This window comes from Nilaparvata lugens, chromosome X (genome assembly GCF_014356525.2).
Source record: "Nilaparvata lugens isolate BPH chromosome X, ASM1435652v1, whole genome shotgun sequence".
NCBI lineage: Eukaryota > Metazoa > Arthropoda > Insecta > Hemiptera > Delphacidae > Nilaparvata > Nilaparvata lugens.
In genome coordinates, this window is record NC_052518.1 from 95138941 (window position 1) to 95152919 (window position 13979).

A 13979-nucleotide genomic window follows, 5' to 3' on the forward strand; every position below is an offset into this window, starting at 1 on the left:
ATTTTGTTTCTCACTTTCAAATCTTATGTTTATAAATGGGTACTTTCAAATTCTCTTCCAAATTAACCCTTGTTGTACTATCAATTGCTCGCTATTTTGTTCTCCACTTTCTGAAACATAACATTCAGAATCCTGCTACGCTCTTTCAACTTTTTACTATCTTAGTCTATTTTCATGGCTAAAAAAATATTGTTGAAATGTTAAAGTGAGGTAAAAGAGGGTACCGCTTGTCCCTAACTTTGTTCCAATCCCCAAATACAAAGCAGTCACTTCGCTTGAAATTTCAGTTCACTTTCCACCTGTTATAGACTTATCTATTATCTATTTATTTATTTACATTTACCAATACACACATCAAATACATGATTAGAAAAGGATCAACAGGCCTAGCCCAAAACTGCTCACTTTTCGAATTATTAAACGAAATTCCAATTAAATGCTGTAAATCACTCCGAAGACTTCTGCTACTGCAAATATTGACAACAGGTAGATGGAGATTCGATAATATTGACCCTGTTGTCAATATTTGCAGTAGCATAAGTCTTCGAGGTTATTTACAGCATTTAATTGGAATTTCGTTTAATAATTATTATTCATTAATTAGCATTTGAGCAAATTCAACTTCCAATTTACTTCCATCTGTTATAGACTTAGTTATATAGTGTGGTCCACGTTATAATGGCAGTGAATAAGATAGAAGAATAGCGATACCGATTCTCTGCATTAATTAATTATATTTCTACACTGTCAAAAACATAATTGTCATCGTTGTGGACCTAGAAAAGGATAGTATCATCGGCTCTGTCGAATGATAGACAAGGATAGCAAAACTAAAGTTGATCAAATACTATCATTATAACGTGGACCTCACTATAGTACAGTTATAAGTCACAGTAGTTGGTAATTGTACACCTATGAAAAAATTGATTAAGAATATAAATTGAGTTTGATTTTGTACATTATTGTTTTACCTGTTGAGTAATTTACAGTAGTAATTAATTGGAATTTGGTATCTTATAAAAAATATTTATGGATTTAATTACAGTACTGTATTTGGAAAGTTGTAGACCTGAAACTAGCTATATTGGCATATTGAATAGTCAAGTAGCAGTTGGAAAAGAATAAAAATTTGAGGCTTTCCACGAATATTGTAATATTTGCAAAGCTCATTATCATGCTGGCTTTAGCGCGAACTGTGTAGCGCCACTTGATGCAAGTGATGGTCATATTGGCCTTGCGCTGCTAAACAATAAGTTCAATCAGCTGATTGGCAATGCTTCGACTTGAAATGGCAAATAAAGATCTTTGAGCCTCAGTCATCACACGTCCGCCAAGCTGAAAGCACCTGGACCAATCACAGCCACTGCGATCAGAGTTTGCGACGTTTCCGATGCACGTCCGATTTTCTAGTTCGAAAACTCCGACTAAATTTCATCACAACAAATAGGTAATTATTCAACCTATATTGAAAATACCAGAAAAAATATATGTTTCATAGTGTTAAGTTATTGTGCAAATGATCTGTACTTTTTTAGCACCTTACCTGTTATTAATATTTTCCACTTAAAATTTTCTTCCCACTCAAAGTCATAGTTCTACCATATACTACATTTGAGTGATTTTCAAATTACAAAAATCTTTTCCATAAGTTTTCATCTCCACTCTTGTCTACCAGATATGTATGGGTCATGCTCTTTCTCTGAAACCCCACAATCTTGTGATCAGGTCGTTTTTTATACATTGCTAATTCAAGATATTTTACGAAATAGTTTCTAGCTCTCTAGATTTGTTATTCAGTCTTAACATTCCTGAACATCTAACCTCCAGGTTATTGAACTTTCAATAATACTGAGAACTTCACTTAAATAATACTTAAGAACTTTCAATAATACTCAAAATTCATACCCATTTCCCAGCTAATAATTATTAAAGAATTATATCAACAGTTTAGTTCCATGAAATGTTACTCTAGTCTTCAATCTAATCTTGTCTAGTCTAATCTAATCTAGTTTCCAATTCGAATATTAGAAGAATTATTGAAGTTGAGTATTTATTGTAGAAACCTAGATGAGTTCAACCAGGTAACCTCAATTCAATTGAATTCAACACAACATTCTTAATTCATGTACTTGTATTCAATTACTCTTTTAATTTATCTTTTATCGATTTTAAATTCAGCAAATTACGCCAGACCCTCACAAACACAGGCTATAAAGAACATGTGAGTCTCTCACAACGTAGGGGTATATATAAATGTACAACGGTACTGTATTATTTGTAAATTGTGAGAATAAATTGATTTGATTTGATCTGATTTTATACTATTTTTTATTGATACTTTCAAACCCGTTGTCGTCAAGACCCATACTAAATTGTTTGGGAAATAATTAACTTGCAATGACCATTACTTACGCTTACAGACATGACAAATCCATGGTTTATTTGATTCTCTATTTAATCAGAAGAATGTCAGTTCTCATATCAATATAAGTTATTTGCATGCGGAATGTTCTTATCATTTGTCACTATCATTAACATACAGCACTTCTCATTCCGTGGATGAGTTTATTCTATTAAAAAATACAATGGAACTAGCTGTCTTCATATAAAAACAATACGATTTCAATATAGTTTTTTGTTTTATATAGATGTGAATACATTAAAACGAACTTTCACATGAATAAAATGATAATCTGTGGTTGATGATAGCGTGTGGTGATATAGATAGAGTACTGGATATAATAAGTAGAGTAAAAGTAGTGTGTAGTACATTTATAGAAGCAATCGAGACTCCGAGTTGTGGAAAATGAAAATGGAATGTTGATTTTCCAACCATGCGGTTCCAGCTTCCAGGAAACTAGATGGTAATAAGTGCTGAATTGTTCCGAATGAAAACAAAATATCAACACTTCATTCTATTCAAACTCCACTTTATTATATTCATGCTGACTCTGATTAATCTTTTCTATTTGTAGTGAAAAGCAGCAATGAGCAGTTATTGCGAATCAAGACAATAATAATAATTCTAATATCATATAATAAGCATAATATGATGGATATGGAATAAAATACGATTAGTGCTTGGTTTCTCTATAAACTATGATAATTAATTACATAGAGAAAAATATGGAGTGAAATATTGAGAAATGATGGGGAGATGCCTAGAAAAAGATTCACTATTCGTCTACGATAATATAGTTAGAGTAAAATTGCTAACAACTAAACTTATTGTGAATTTAGTAGTACTATTATGTAAAACTCCATGGAATTTCATATTACGGCACGGTATATTTCTCTTACAAATTTAAATTGATCGATTTTAGCGGGCGAAGGAAAATAGTAGAATTGCCACACCCGACAAAATTAAATAGATAAATTGATCGATAAAGCTTTGAATTATATGATTTTGAGCAACATCTACACTACTTTGGAAAAGAACTGATCAGTATACCTATACATTCTGACGATCTCTGAGGGTGATGATTTTTGTCTAAATGTTTTTCATATTTTAGTTTGAAAAGTAAGTGCCGGTTGCACAAAATCCGGTTGAATTTTAACCGTGATTAATTCAACGAGAACCAATCAGAGAAGCGTTCTTTTCAAAAATGCCTTCTCTGATTGGTTCTCGTGGAGTTAATCACAGTTTAAATTTAACCGGCTTTTGTGCAACCGGGCCCAAGCATCTGGTAGTAGGTTCCACTTTTTAGCTCAAATCAATTTGCTTCTGTCTTCAAATAACAGATTACGGTCAAACACACTGATCGATTCTAATGACATTTTTACAAAAATGTTATTTTATGATTTGCTTAGAAAAAGAGGTGGTTTATAGATTCTGACCATCTTCATATTCCATTTCATATTAATCGTATCTTTTGAAGAAAAGAAATGATTGTGAAAAATACCATCATTGTAATTATTGTAGATTTGCAGAGCTTGTAATTCTGCATCCGACGAGGATGATGACATTATTATATCGGTTATTTACTGACATTAGTACAAATCATTTTAATAGGTACTGGTTTTTAGAAGTTTCCCGATTTTCTGGCGATTTTCCTGATATGACTCCTCAATGAGTCATGTGATTAGGTCATTGTCTATGCAGAAAAGATTCTTCTACAAGGAATCGATCGATTAGACAGCTGACATCTAAGATATTAAAAAAAACATGTACCTTTTCAATCACATTTTTTAGATCAATCGATGTAAGATTCCTCCTTTTCCACATGAAAAAATGACATTTTCCACAACCTATTAGATTGGTTTTCATCGTCAATAGAAATTCAAAATTAGAGGAAGCAAAAGCTTTCTTTAAAGCCAACTTAAAAGAGCGTCTTCCCTTTTCAAAATTAAAAAAAGAAATAGTATCTTTCTTGAAAGCTATAACTTGAAAGAGCGTCTACTCATATTAGAGTTGTAATATTAATAATTGTTTCTTGTATATCAATATAGGCTTGGAGAAAAGATAGCATAAGTTATCTTCATGCTATCTTTTCTATAAGATATATTTTAGTCAAATTATTGCATGCTCATAACTTGATTGCATGTTCAAATTGCATTCGACGTATGTGTCAAAGGTTCCACAGATCCTTCTCCCATAGTGAGGTCCACGTGATAATGGCAGTGGAGAAAGATAGCAGAACAACGTTGCCGATCCTCTGTCTTGTCAATGCCTTCTATAGACGGTAGCTGATACAAGTTTGTTGATGTAATATTAACTGTTCATTCTTGTTTAAAATAATAAATTAAATTCTAAGCAAAATATTATATTTTTCAATAATTTCATAATGAATTTTAATGATTAAGATGAAATATTTTGTTAATTAATTATTAATTGTACATTGTTGAAAGACGATATGGCAACAGAGCAAAGCGAGAAAGAGATAGCTCCATCTGCTTTATTGAATGATAGACAAGGATGGCAATACCATTGCTAATCAAACACTGCCATTATAACGTGGACCTCACTATAGATTATTTTGTAAGTTTGAAATAGTTGAGTGTAGTACAATGTTGAAAAACGTCCGTTCCCGTAGCGCACTCTTTATCTTAAACTGATTTTTATTTTATCCAGATAGAAACTACATTTTGAAGGATAATGGCTCCTGGTGGGAGTGCATCTAGGGCGAACTCCTTCTCATGGAGTACCCTCGCGTCTATCATTATTGTATTCACTGCTTTCCTCGTCTGCTCTGTATTTGGGGTAAGTTATAACAATTGTCTCTATTCATATTTTCATATTTCTAGATACATTACATTCATTCCATTTCTCTAATCATAAGTAGGCCCTAAATTGTATAATCAAAGACATTTTGTATATGACGTTGAGCATGCATTTTTTAAAAGTGTGATATGTCGATAAATAAATTTATCACTTACTGTGATACTGTTGACACCATTGGTGTTAGAACATGTTTGTTATTTCATAATTATTAAGTGATATTTTTCGACAAAATCCCAACGTTTTCATTAAAATCAATTTATACTTCTATAACAGACTGTTTCCCTTCTGATTTTACATTATTTCGTGAATCTTAAACTCACATTAATTAGATTGAAACAAGAAGATTAAAAAGACTTGAGTATGGTTGAAAGAAATATTCTTACCTTATCATACTCAAGTTATGTTGAATCTTCTTGTTCCAAGATTCATGAAATATTGTAAATCAGAAGAGAAACAGTCTGCAGAGAGATAAATGAGATGTATTTTTCTATGTGTTTCTCCATGCAGTCTGTTATAAATATTATTTGTGTATGGTAAGAAGTAAAGATGTTCGTTGAACCCCTCCGTATATCAGTGATGCTTATATAAAATTCTGTCAACTGAATAAAAAGACTAGATACTGTCCAATTTGATCAATTCTGTCAATATTTTTTTCGAGAATATTTCACGCAGAATTGATTATACCACCACACAGGCTTTACTGATTTTATGATCAGTTGATCGTAACTACTAAGCTTTGTGATTTGAAGGATGATTGATATCCTGATTTTAAGCATGATTGATTTTTGAATCCTGCATGATTGATATTTCCAGATACAACTTTCCGTTAGAGAAATGGGAAAGCTTAGATGATAAAAAATTGATAATATTTTTCCTTTTCATGGAAATTTCAACGTTCAAGACCCATTAGTTGAAAGCTCATTGTCAATGTGTTACTTTTAATCAACAAAACTATTTTACTTTCAACTTTCAAGCAAAAAAAATCATTTCAAGATTTTCATTGTGTGTTACACCTACTTAAAATCCGTCTTAGCAGAGACGAATAATTCGAGGTGTCAATACCGTTAATAATTCAACGGTTATCTATTCTTTATGGTTTTAGTGTTTTACGTATTTTGGAGCCATATCTATGATAAACTCATCATGATTGAAGACAGTGACAGCTGAAAAATAGTTTTGAATTGGCTCAGCTTAAATCTGTTATTTGAAATTCAAAACCTTTTCAACGTCAAAAATCGTTTACCATAAAAGTTCAAACTATCTTTCCATATTTCCACTGTACCATCTTTGATAATACTGTTCCTAGATATTCGTAGTAAATTTTTGTTCACATTCATGAACGAACATACACTTATACATACATCTAATACATTCTGTACTCTCTGTTCTGAAACAATCATTTAATTATTCGTTTATTCGTTCACATTCCATGTAATTGACAATTGATTCATACTAAAAGTAATGGAAGGGGTAAAACGCAATCCATGATTTTTCATTGTAAGTAGAGTTGATAATGATTTGAAGCATAGATCTTGATGGACTGAATTTGGAAGTACAAAAAGACTAGAATTGGAGAACAAAAGCGTTTACGAGGAATGTGTGTTAATGGATAAGTTGGAGAACAGTAACCATTGAGTATTTGCAGAATTTCCATTACCGAGAATGAGATTGTGGGCGTGCATTCGTTCTAAACAAAACATAAAGTTTGGTTGTTTTGCTGAAGCCCGAAAGCTAATGTGAAAAAATGCAGTATGAGTCGTACGTCAAAACGATCTTTAACCAGCTGAGTAACCCTGAAACATTCTTTGAAAAAGTAGATGAAACTGTGATTAGTTGGTATTTAGGGAGTATGATGACTGATTAGTCATTGATTGAAAATGAGAATATGAGTGGACTGAACACATGTTAGTGGAAGATTGGCAGGATTCGTAGTTTAACCCTTCAAGGTTGTTGTAAATTCGTATTTCATGTTATATTTACCACTCTTTAACCAAAACATTGTTGTACATTGGAATGAAAACATTCGTGAATAATTATTACCACAACACATTGAGTAGTTTATTATGGATCTTTGAGAACTTACGAAGTCTTTGAACGTAGGATAAACAAATACTATTTATAGGATAAATTGATTGATTGATGAAGCTAAAAATAGAAAGTATTTAATCAGAGAATCCACTGAATTTGAAGGTATGAGAGAGACGGTTGGAAACAACAGCTCATCTTCATAATATAGACCGAATACTCCGAACCTAATTTACTAACATCTTACTATATTATTACATACATTACATAAATACAATATCTATATGATATTGAAAAAGATGATTAATAGAAGAAATCTTATGCAGTCTCATCCACAATTGGTTATTATTCGAGAGATTGAATACATATTAGAAGAGAGGGTTTATATGCATCTTCACTTTTCCTTTTAGGGCTAGTACAATTTATTGTTAGAATGAAACAAATTTTCAAGTGCCAGTTGAAATCTCCTGTTTATTTATTTGCCCATGGATTATTCACAATAGAAAACAATATACAGAGTACAAAACTTCTCTTCTTCCCAATATTGATTAAGTTTTCAAAAGTAGGTTTGCAATAATTGTCATTATAGTTTCTCCAAAGATTTCAGTTATCACAAAAAAACGTATAGACCTCGAATTCAGAATTTTTAAGAATAATATGAATGACAGAAAACATCAAGAATAAAATATACATGATTATTGGTGGAAATATCAAATCAAACTTGAAAATTTCACATTTTTAGCATTTTAGATACGCGCGTTTATTCAGTGTCAGTCAAATTTTGAGAAAATAAATGTTCATGTTTTATCCCAATGGCTAGCATCTGAATAGAGCGAGTCAGGTGGCTTGATGGTATCATCGCTTGCCTCAAGGTGAATATATATATATTTATATATATATATATATATATATATATATATATATATATATAATAACATATAATAGCAGACGGACGTATGCAGACAGACTGAGAAAAAATAAAACGTCTGAATGCAAACGTTAGCAGAAATATGGTCTGTGATCCTCCGTCTGTTTGCATACGTCCGTATGCTATTATGTGCGTTAGCCCTCATTCAGCTGTATCTGATTTCTTTCTGACTGCGATTGATGAAAACAAAAGTTTCCAATTACTCCCTCCCATGAATATTGAGCGGTAGAGTGGACACTACTATCCAAACTTCACCGAGTCATAAAATAAAATGTCATTCAATTATATTTTAACATTGAATCTCACGAACAAAAAGTTGTGAAAAAACAAGTTGACAAGCAGCAAAAAATCATGAGAATTGACCAAGCAAGACTACAAGAAAGTCTGAATTGTAAGATCATTCGTCTGGCGACTTTTCAGAAAATTCGCTTGTGATTTTCCGTATTTTATCCGAAATTCTTCTACTTTCAATTTATCCGTGAAAATATGAAAATATTCATAACAATTATCATAATTTATCATTCAGATATTATGACCTTATCAAATCAGCCCGTATCACTTGATAACCGTTATCAATTATTATAATATTAAAAGTGGGGAGATCATGATTATGTGGCATTGAATTGCTACCTTTATTTTAATCCTAGAAGGGTGAGGTTGGAAAGCTCACTTCCCCCTCTACACTGAAATATGGGAGTTTCCACCCAATTCAGTTCTAGAACTGGTCCTTTATGATATTTTTTATTCATCCCATATTCCTGATTGGATCATCCTCTGTACTTTCGTGTTGAATTCAATTGCATGGAATATTTAATAAAATTAATCGTTACTAGCCTGGATAGAAATCAATTAGCATTTTGCGTGGATAGGGAGATTTAAGTGGCCGTAATTTCAATAATCTCTTCAATGTGACTCCAGGAGAGATGTAATTTTGGAACTCAACTTTTTAAGCTTATTGGAAGGATTTGATCACTTGACGCTTTGGCTGGCCACTAAAGTTTTGACATGCATGATAAACATGCTTGTACATGCATGTTCATCATGCACATACACATGTTAATCATGCATGTTAACTCGAATAGAGCAGCGAAGAAAATAAACAACAAAAAATCAGAGATACAAAACCTAACCTCAAAAAATGTTGCTCGAAGCTTGTGTTGATTCAACCCTGTAATGATACAGCAATGTATGACATATATCATGCATGTCCTACCGTTAATACGTGAGTAGGCAGCCTTAGCTGACATCATACTCACTATGTGATATAAAGTGTCTTATTGCAAGGAGTGCAATTTTGCAATTGTGTAAAGTGAATCAGTGTTAAACTGTAATTAACTATTTTTCAACTCTCTGTGATGTGGTAAATACCCATATTGAATGAAATCGACTTGATATTGTCAAAACCTCTAATTTATTGGAAAAATTTGGCCGTACTATTGTAATATTGGAACAAGATTGGCCATATTATAATTCCGGTTGTTACACCAGCTCTTTAAACATTGAGCAGCAGTATCGGTGAAGCGATTGGCCATTAAAGCGATGAAGCGATCGGTGATTGGCCATTAAACTGTTGACCAATAAGAGTTGGGCTCTTCTGTGATTGGCCGAGATTGGACACACTCAACTACTCTAAAAATATGGTCATAAGAAGCGTTAAACTATGACAAATGAGGAGAAACTTAGAACTAATAAAAACAAGTGAATAATAATGATAAAGAATGGCTATGAATATCATGCAGCACGAGACTAAAAAAACTATAACAAAAAGGAAATCTACAAAATTGATGTGAAGGTAAGACAAGATAAAATTTGAAAGAAAATTAACATAAAGGTAGAAACTAATCTCAATGTTTCTACCATGTTTTCAAGTTTCTAAATTACCAAGTTTCATTTTTGAACATTACATTCACATTTCTACGCTACATTTGTTGTTGTTCAACTATAAAAACAATGAATGAGTTATTCAAAAAGAGCAAAGCCTCACTTTATCTGCTCTCATGACCATATTTGGAATACTTTGGCGTGTCTAGCCTCGACCAATGACAGTAGAGATCAACCTTTATTGATTGTTAGCTATTGGCCAATCGTAGGGCTTCATTCATTCTATTCAAATATTTTCTTCTACCCAATGTTCAAGCTTCCAATTTACTAGAAATTGATAATAGTGTAACAACCGAAACTAGTATCTCGAATTGTTTTAATGAATGAGTAGTTTTCATTCAAAATATTGATCATTCAACTCCCGTGATTTACGGAGCATATTACTCATAGCTCTTCAAGCTTCAAGCTATAATTCTCTCCTTGCGATCTTTTTTTCTGATCCTCTTCCTGCTCTTTAGAATAGTTCTCAGTTTTATCACGGACAAAATAAGTGAAGTTCTCAGTTTCAGCACAGACAAAATAAGTAATTTACTTCCTCAATGGTTTTAGATTGCATGCCACTGTTTTTGCATGGATACGATGCGTACATAGTATGCACATACAGTATAGAATGTTTTTTTTTTAACCTAATCAAATTTTTTATTCACAATTCCAACAATTGAGGGTCCTGCCAAACCCGAAGTTTTTCGGCGGGTGCCCAGTTACAGAAAAACAATAACATTCGATTTGGCAGATTAAGGGGTCTATACATTCAATACTCTCCTAATATACACGCACAATAAACTATTGCATTCGAAGCCTTTTTATTGGTTTCGTCAGATATTGTCAATCACCAGATTAATTTATCTTCAAATAACTTATTGAAGAGATCTTTCTTCAAAGTGATGTCTCAATTTAGTAGCAACCCCCTCTCCTTGATCAATCCTGGCATATGAAAAAATTTCATCATCTCTATTTTGGTTGGGTGAAGTGTTTTCTTCAATGAATCATCCCACAACGATCTTTTTGTTTCACCTAATGAAAAGTGGGTATTTTGAAATTTGGCGTCTATGACCATATTGCCATTATGAGGCAATACAGTTATGTTTATACCGAGAAGAAAAAATAAGGAAGATTGAATAGTGGGAAGTATGTGTGTGAGAGGGAGAGAGAGAGAGAGAGAGAGAGAGAGAGAGAGAGAGAGTGACACAGTAGCGTGGTCGCGGTAGCGCCCTTGGGCGATAAACGGTTTTAATGGCAGTAGAGTGCTGTTGGCAGAAGCGATCACAAGAGGTGAGGATGTAATCAATGTAAACAAGCCGGGCGAATAGACTTTGAAAATCAGTAGGAAATAGATGAAGGGAAGGCATCAGATTGAAAAGCAGGCATTCATGCGTGGCGTATGTTGGTTAAGCTGCTGTGTGTGAAGCATTCTTGGTCCATCGCCAAGCCATATACATGTATATATCTCAACCAATATGCACCGACATTCATATTCAATGCGAATCTCTCGAGTAAAGTAGAGGTAGGTCGCCATTCTCTCTCACACTCACATCTAAATTTATCATCACTCTCTCTCTCTCTCTCTCTGCGTGTTATCCCAATACGACTTAGAAACCAAACAATATGTGGTTGTCTAAAGCTTTCTCGGTAAATAGCTGAGAGGTCGGGGGTTGAGACTGTGATTGATTTTTATTTTTTCACCAAGCTATTTGCAGATATGATGCGAGTAAATGAGAGTAAAACAGTGTTCTTCATCACTTAAACAAGCCTCGCTTCTCTGATGCAGTGGAATGTGCCTTGCAAAATATATAGCTTTTATTGCTTATGTAAGCACTACAACAAGAATAGTACCTGGGAAACACCTAAACAAAAAATAAAACAATAGGAACATTGTCATACTGATAAGCATGGTTAGAAACCATGAATTGCAACGGAAATAGCAATAACTGTATGACCAGTATTCTCAAAATACTATTAAAATTAATTAATACTGTGAATAACGGGGTTTGGATTTTACAAGAATAGAGATGAAATTGATCAGCAACAACTGAAATTAACTGAAAAATTCGTGATTATAAAGAGCTTCTTTCTTAATTTCCGAGAAATCATTTCTTCAAGTGGTTACATTACACGATTCTCTGAATCTATCACTGCGGTCTCAATCATATCATTTTGTAAGCGATTGGTTTCTGATGAGTTATCGAGATTCATGCTTCTGCCACTCCTGTTGTAACAGTGACCACTTTGAGTGTTGAACAGCTCTAAATACTATTTATGAGTTTAAAAATCGCTTCCCGGTAGTTCGGAACCCACCTTAAGCTGTGGGTCCACTCATCTCTCAACACCATTCGTCTCATTACCTACGCACAGACCTAGAGCTCATGTGGGCATCATCAGCCAAAAAAATAAAAAAACAAACAAATTACATAGAATGTTGTAGCATGACGAGACAATGTACCAAAAACTTGGTCAAATTCACTCGAAAACTTACTAGAAAACGAATTGTTTTTAATTTGAATAATATTTAGACGGTATATTCAAGCCTACTCGTATTGTAATTGGTAGGATTTAAATTTAAATTCAAATTTATTTTCCATGAATAAAAGTTTTCACAAATAATAAACAAATTAAAGTAGGCAACCTTATAAAGTGTTGATAGTAATAATAGTAATAATAAATATGACGTAAAAAGATTAATAACACTGAAATTATAATACATATTTTTTTAGAATAGCTTGGCATCACTAGCAAAAGGATAAAAAACCTTGCTCACTTTTTGTGTATACCAAATAATCAAAGAATCAGTTAGAATCGTATTTTATTAGTCTTGACTATTGTTTGAATCCATTTGAATTCCAAATTCTGATTTGTATATTTCTGGTCTCGAATTTTGAACCGAATTGATGACGTGAAGCAGCGATAACCTACTTTTTGGACATACCCCTATCAAAATTCGAAATGGGAACAACAGTTTTGGGATAGGCCTGTTGGTCCTTTTCTGATCGTGTGTACGATTTGTGTATTATGTAACATAAAAAGTATGATAGAACTTAATGAAACAACAACACACATATGTTGTCAAATTCTACAGTTTTATTTGGTACAGGACCATGGTTTCGTGACCACACAGTGTGTGGCACACAAGTCATATTTATGTTTTTATTTCATTATGGAACGGTTTTACAACATTGACAGTGACTCAGTCGATTTTTTTACGATAGAACTTCTTTCTTATTGCTTGCGAAATGGAATAAATAATTTATGGACGAGACTTGAACTTTGCAGTGAATCGAGTATACTCTATAATAATGAAACTCACACCTTCAGTAAAACCGGCCTTTGAAAATTGAACTAGAAAAATTCCATTTGTATGCATATTATGCCATCAGCATCGAGCGCTTGTAAGCTGTGCCATTGTTGTGGTAATAACTAATTGCATTGCTGCTCTTGAAGCGTTGTTAAATCCTCATAAAGTTGTCGCTCAATCAGGACAGCTCCCGCCCAAATTGTTAAAACTATTCTTTCCCAACAGAATGTTCTCTATTAAGATTTACTGGCATCGCTCACATTCCTATACAGATTTGTGGTCTTATTCAGCTTGAAGGACAAGCAGTGTTCATTATAACTAGTTCATTGTTTGAACAGTCAAGGTTCGGTTTGGGTGGGGATGATTGTATGGACCCAGGCCTACCCCACCGCATCAAACCTTGGACAGTAGCTCCATTGAATAAAAAGATGATTAATCGACGAATAAAACCCTGCGGCCTTATTCGATACATGATTCCTATCGCATTTTTCATTATGCAATTATGAAATGATTGTCGATTTAGTCGTTTTTTACAATTACTTGCATAGCAACATTTCTCGACAAATATTATCCAGAATAACAAAGAGGAGGATAACGATTAATGTTAATGCATTAACATTAATCACTTGCATAGC

At 33.1% G+C, this 13979-nt stretch overlaps 1 protein-coding gene across 2 annotated transcripts in view; it reads left to right on the forward strand.

Annotated features, from left to right (window-relative positions):
* The first annotated feature begins 1225 nt into the window (after nt 1–1225).
* The window catches only part of LOC111046581 (uncharacterized peptidase C1-like protein F26E4.3), a 43671-nt gene continuing 30917 nt past the window's right edge, over nt 1226–13979 (forward strand). The window contains exons 1-2 of one of the 2 annotated variants that reach the window (XM_022332161.2): nt 1226–1447; nt 5072–5200. In XM_022332161.2, the coding sequence (XP_022187853.2) occupies nt 5096–5200 (105 nt within the window). In that variant the 5' untranslated portion in view covers nt 1226–1447; nt 5072–5095. The remainder of the gene's footprint in view (nt 1448–5071; nt 5201–13979) is intronic. The other variant, XM_039442740.1, reaches the window with a different exon arrangement.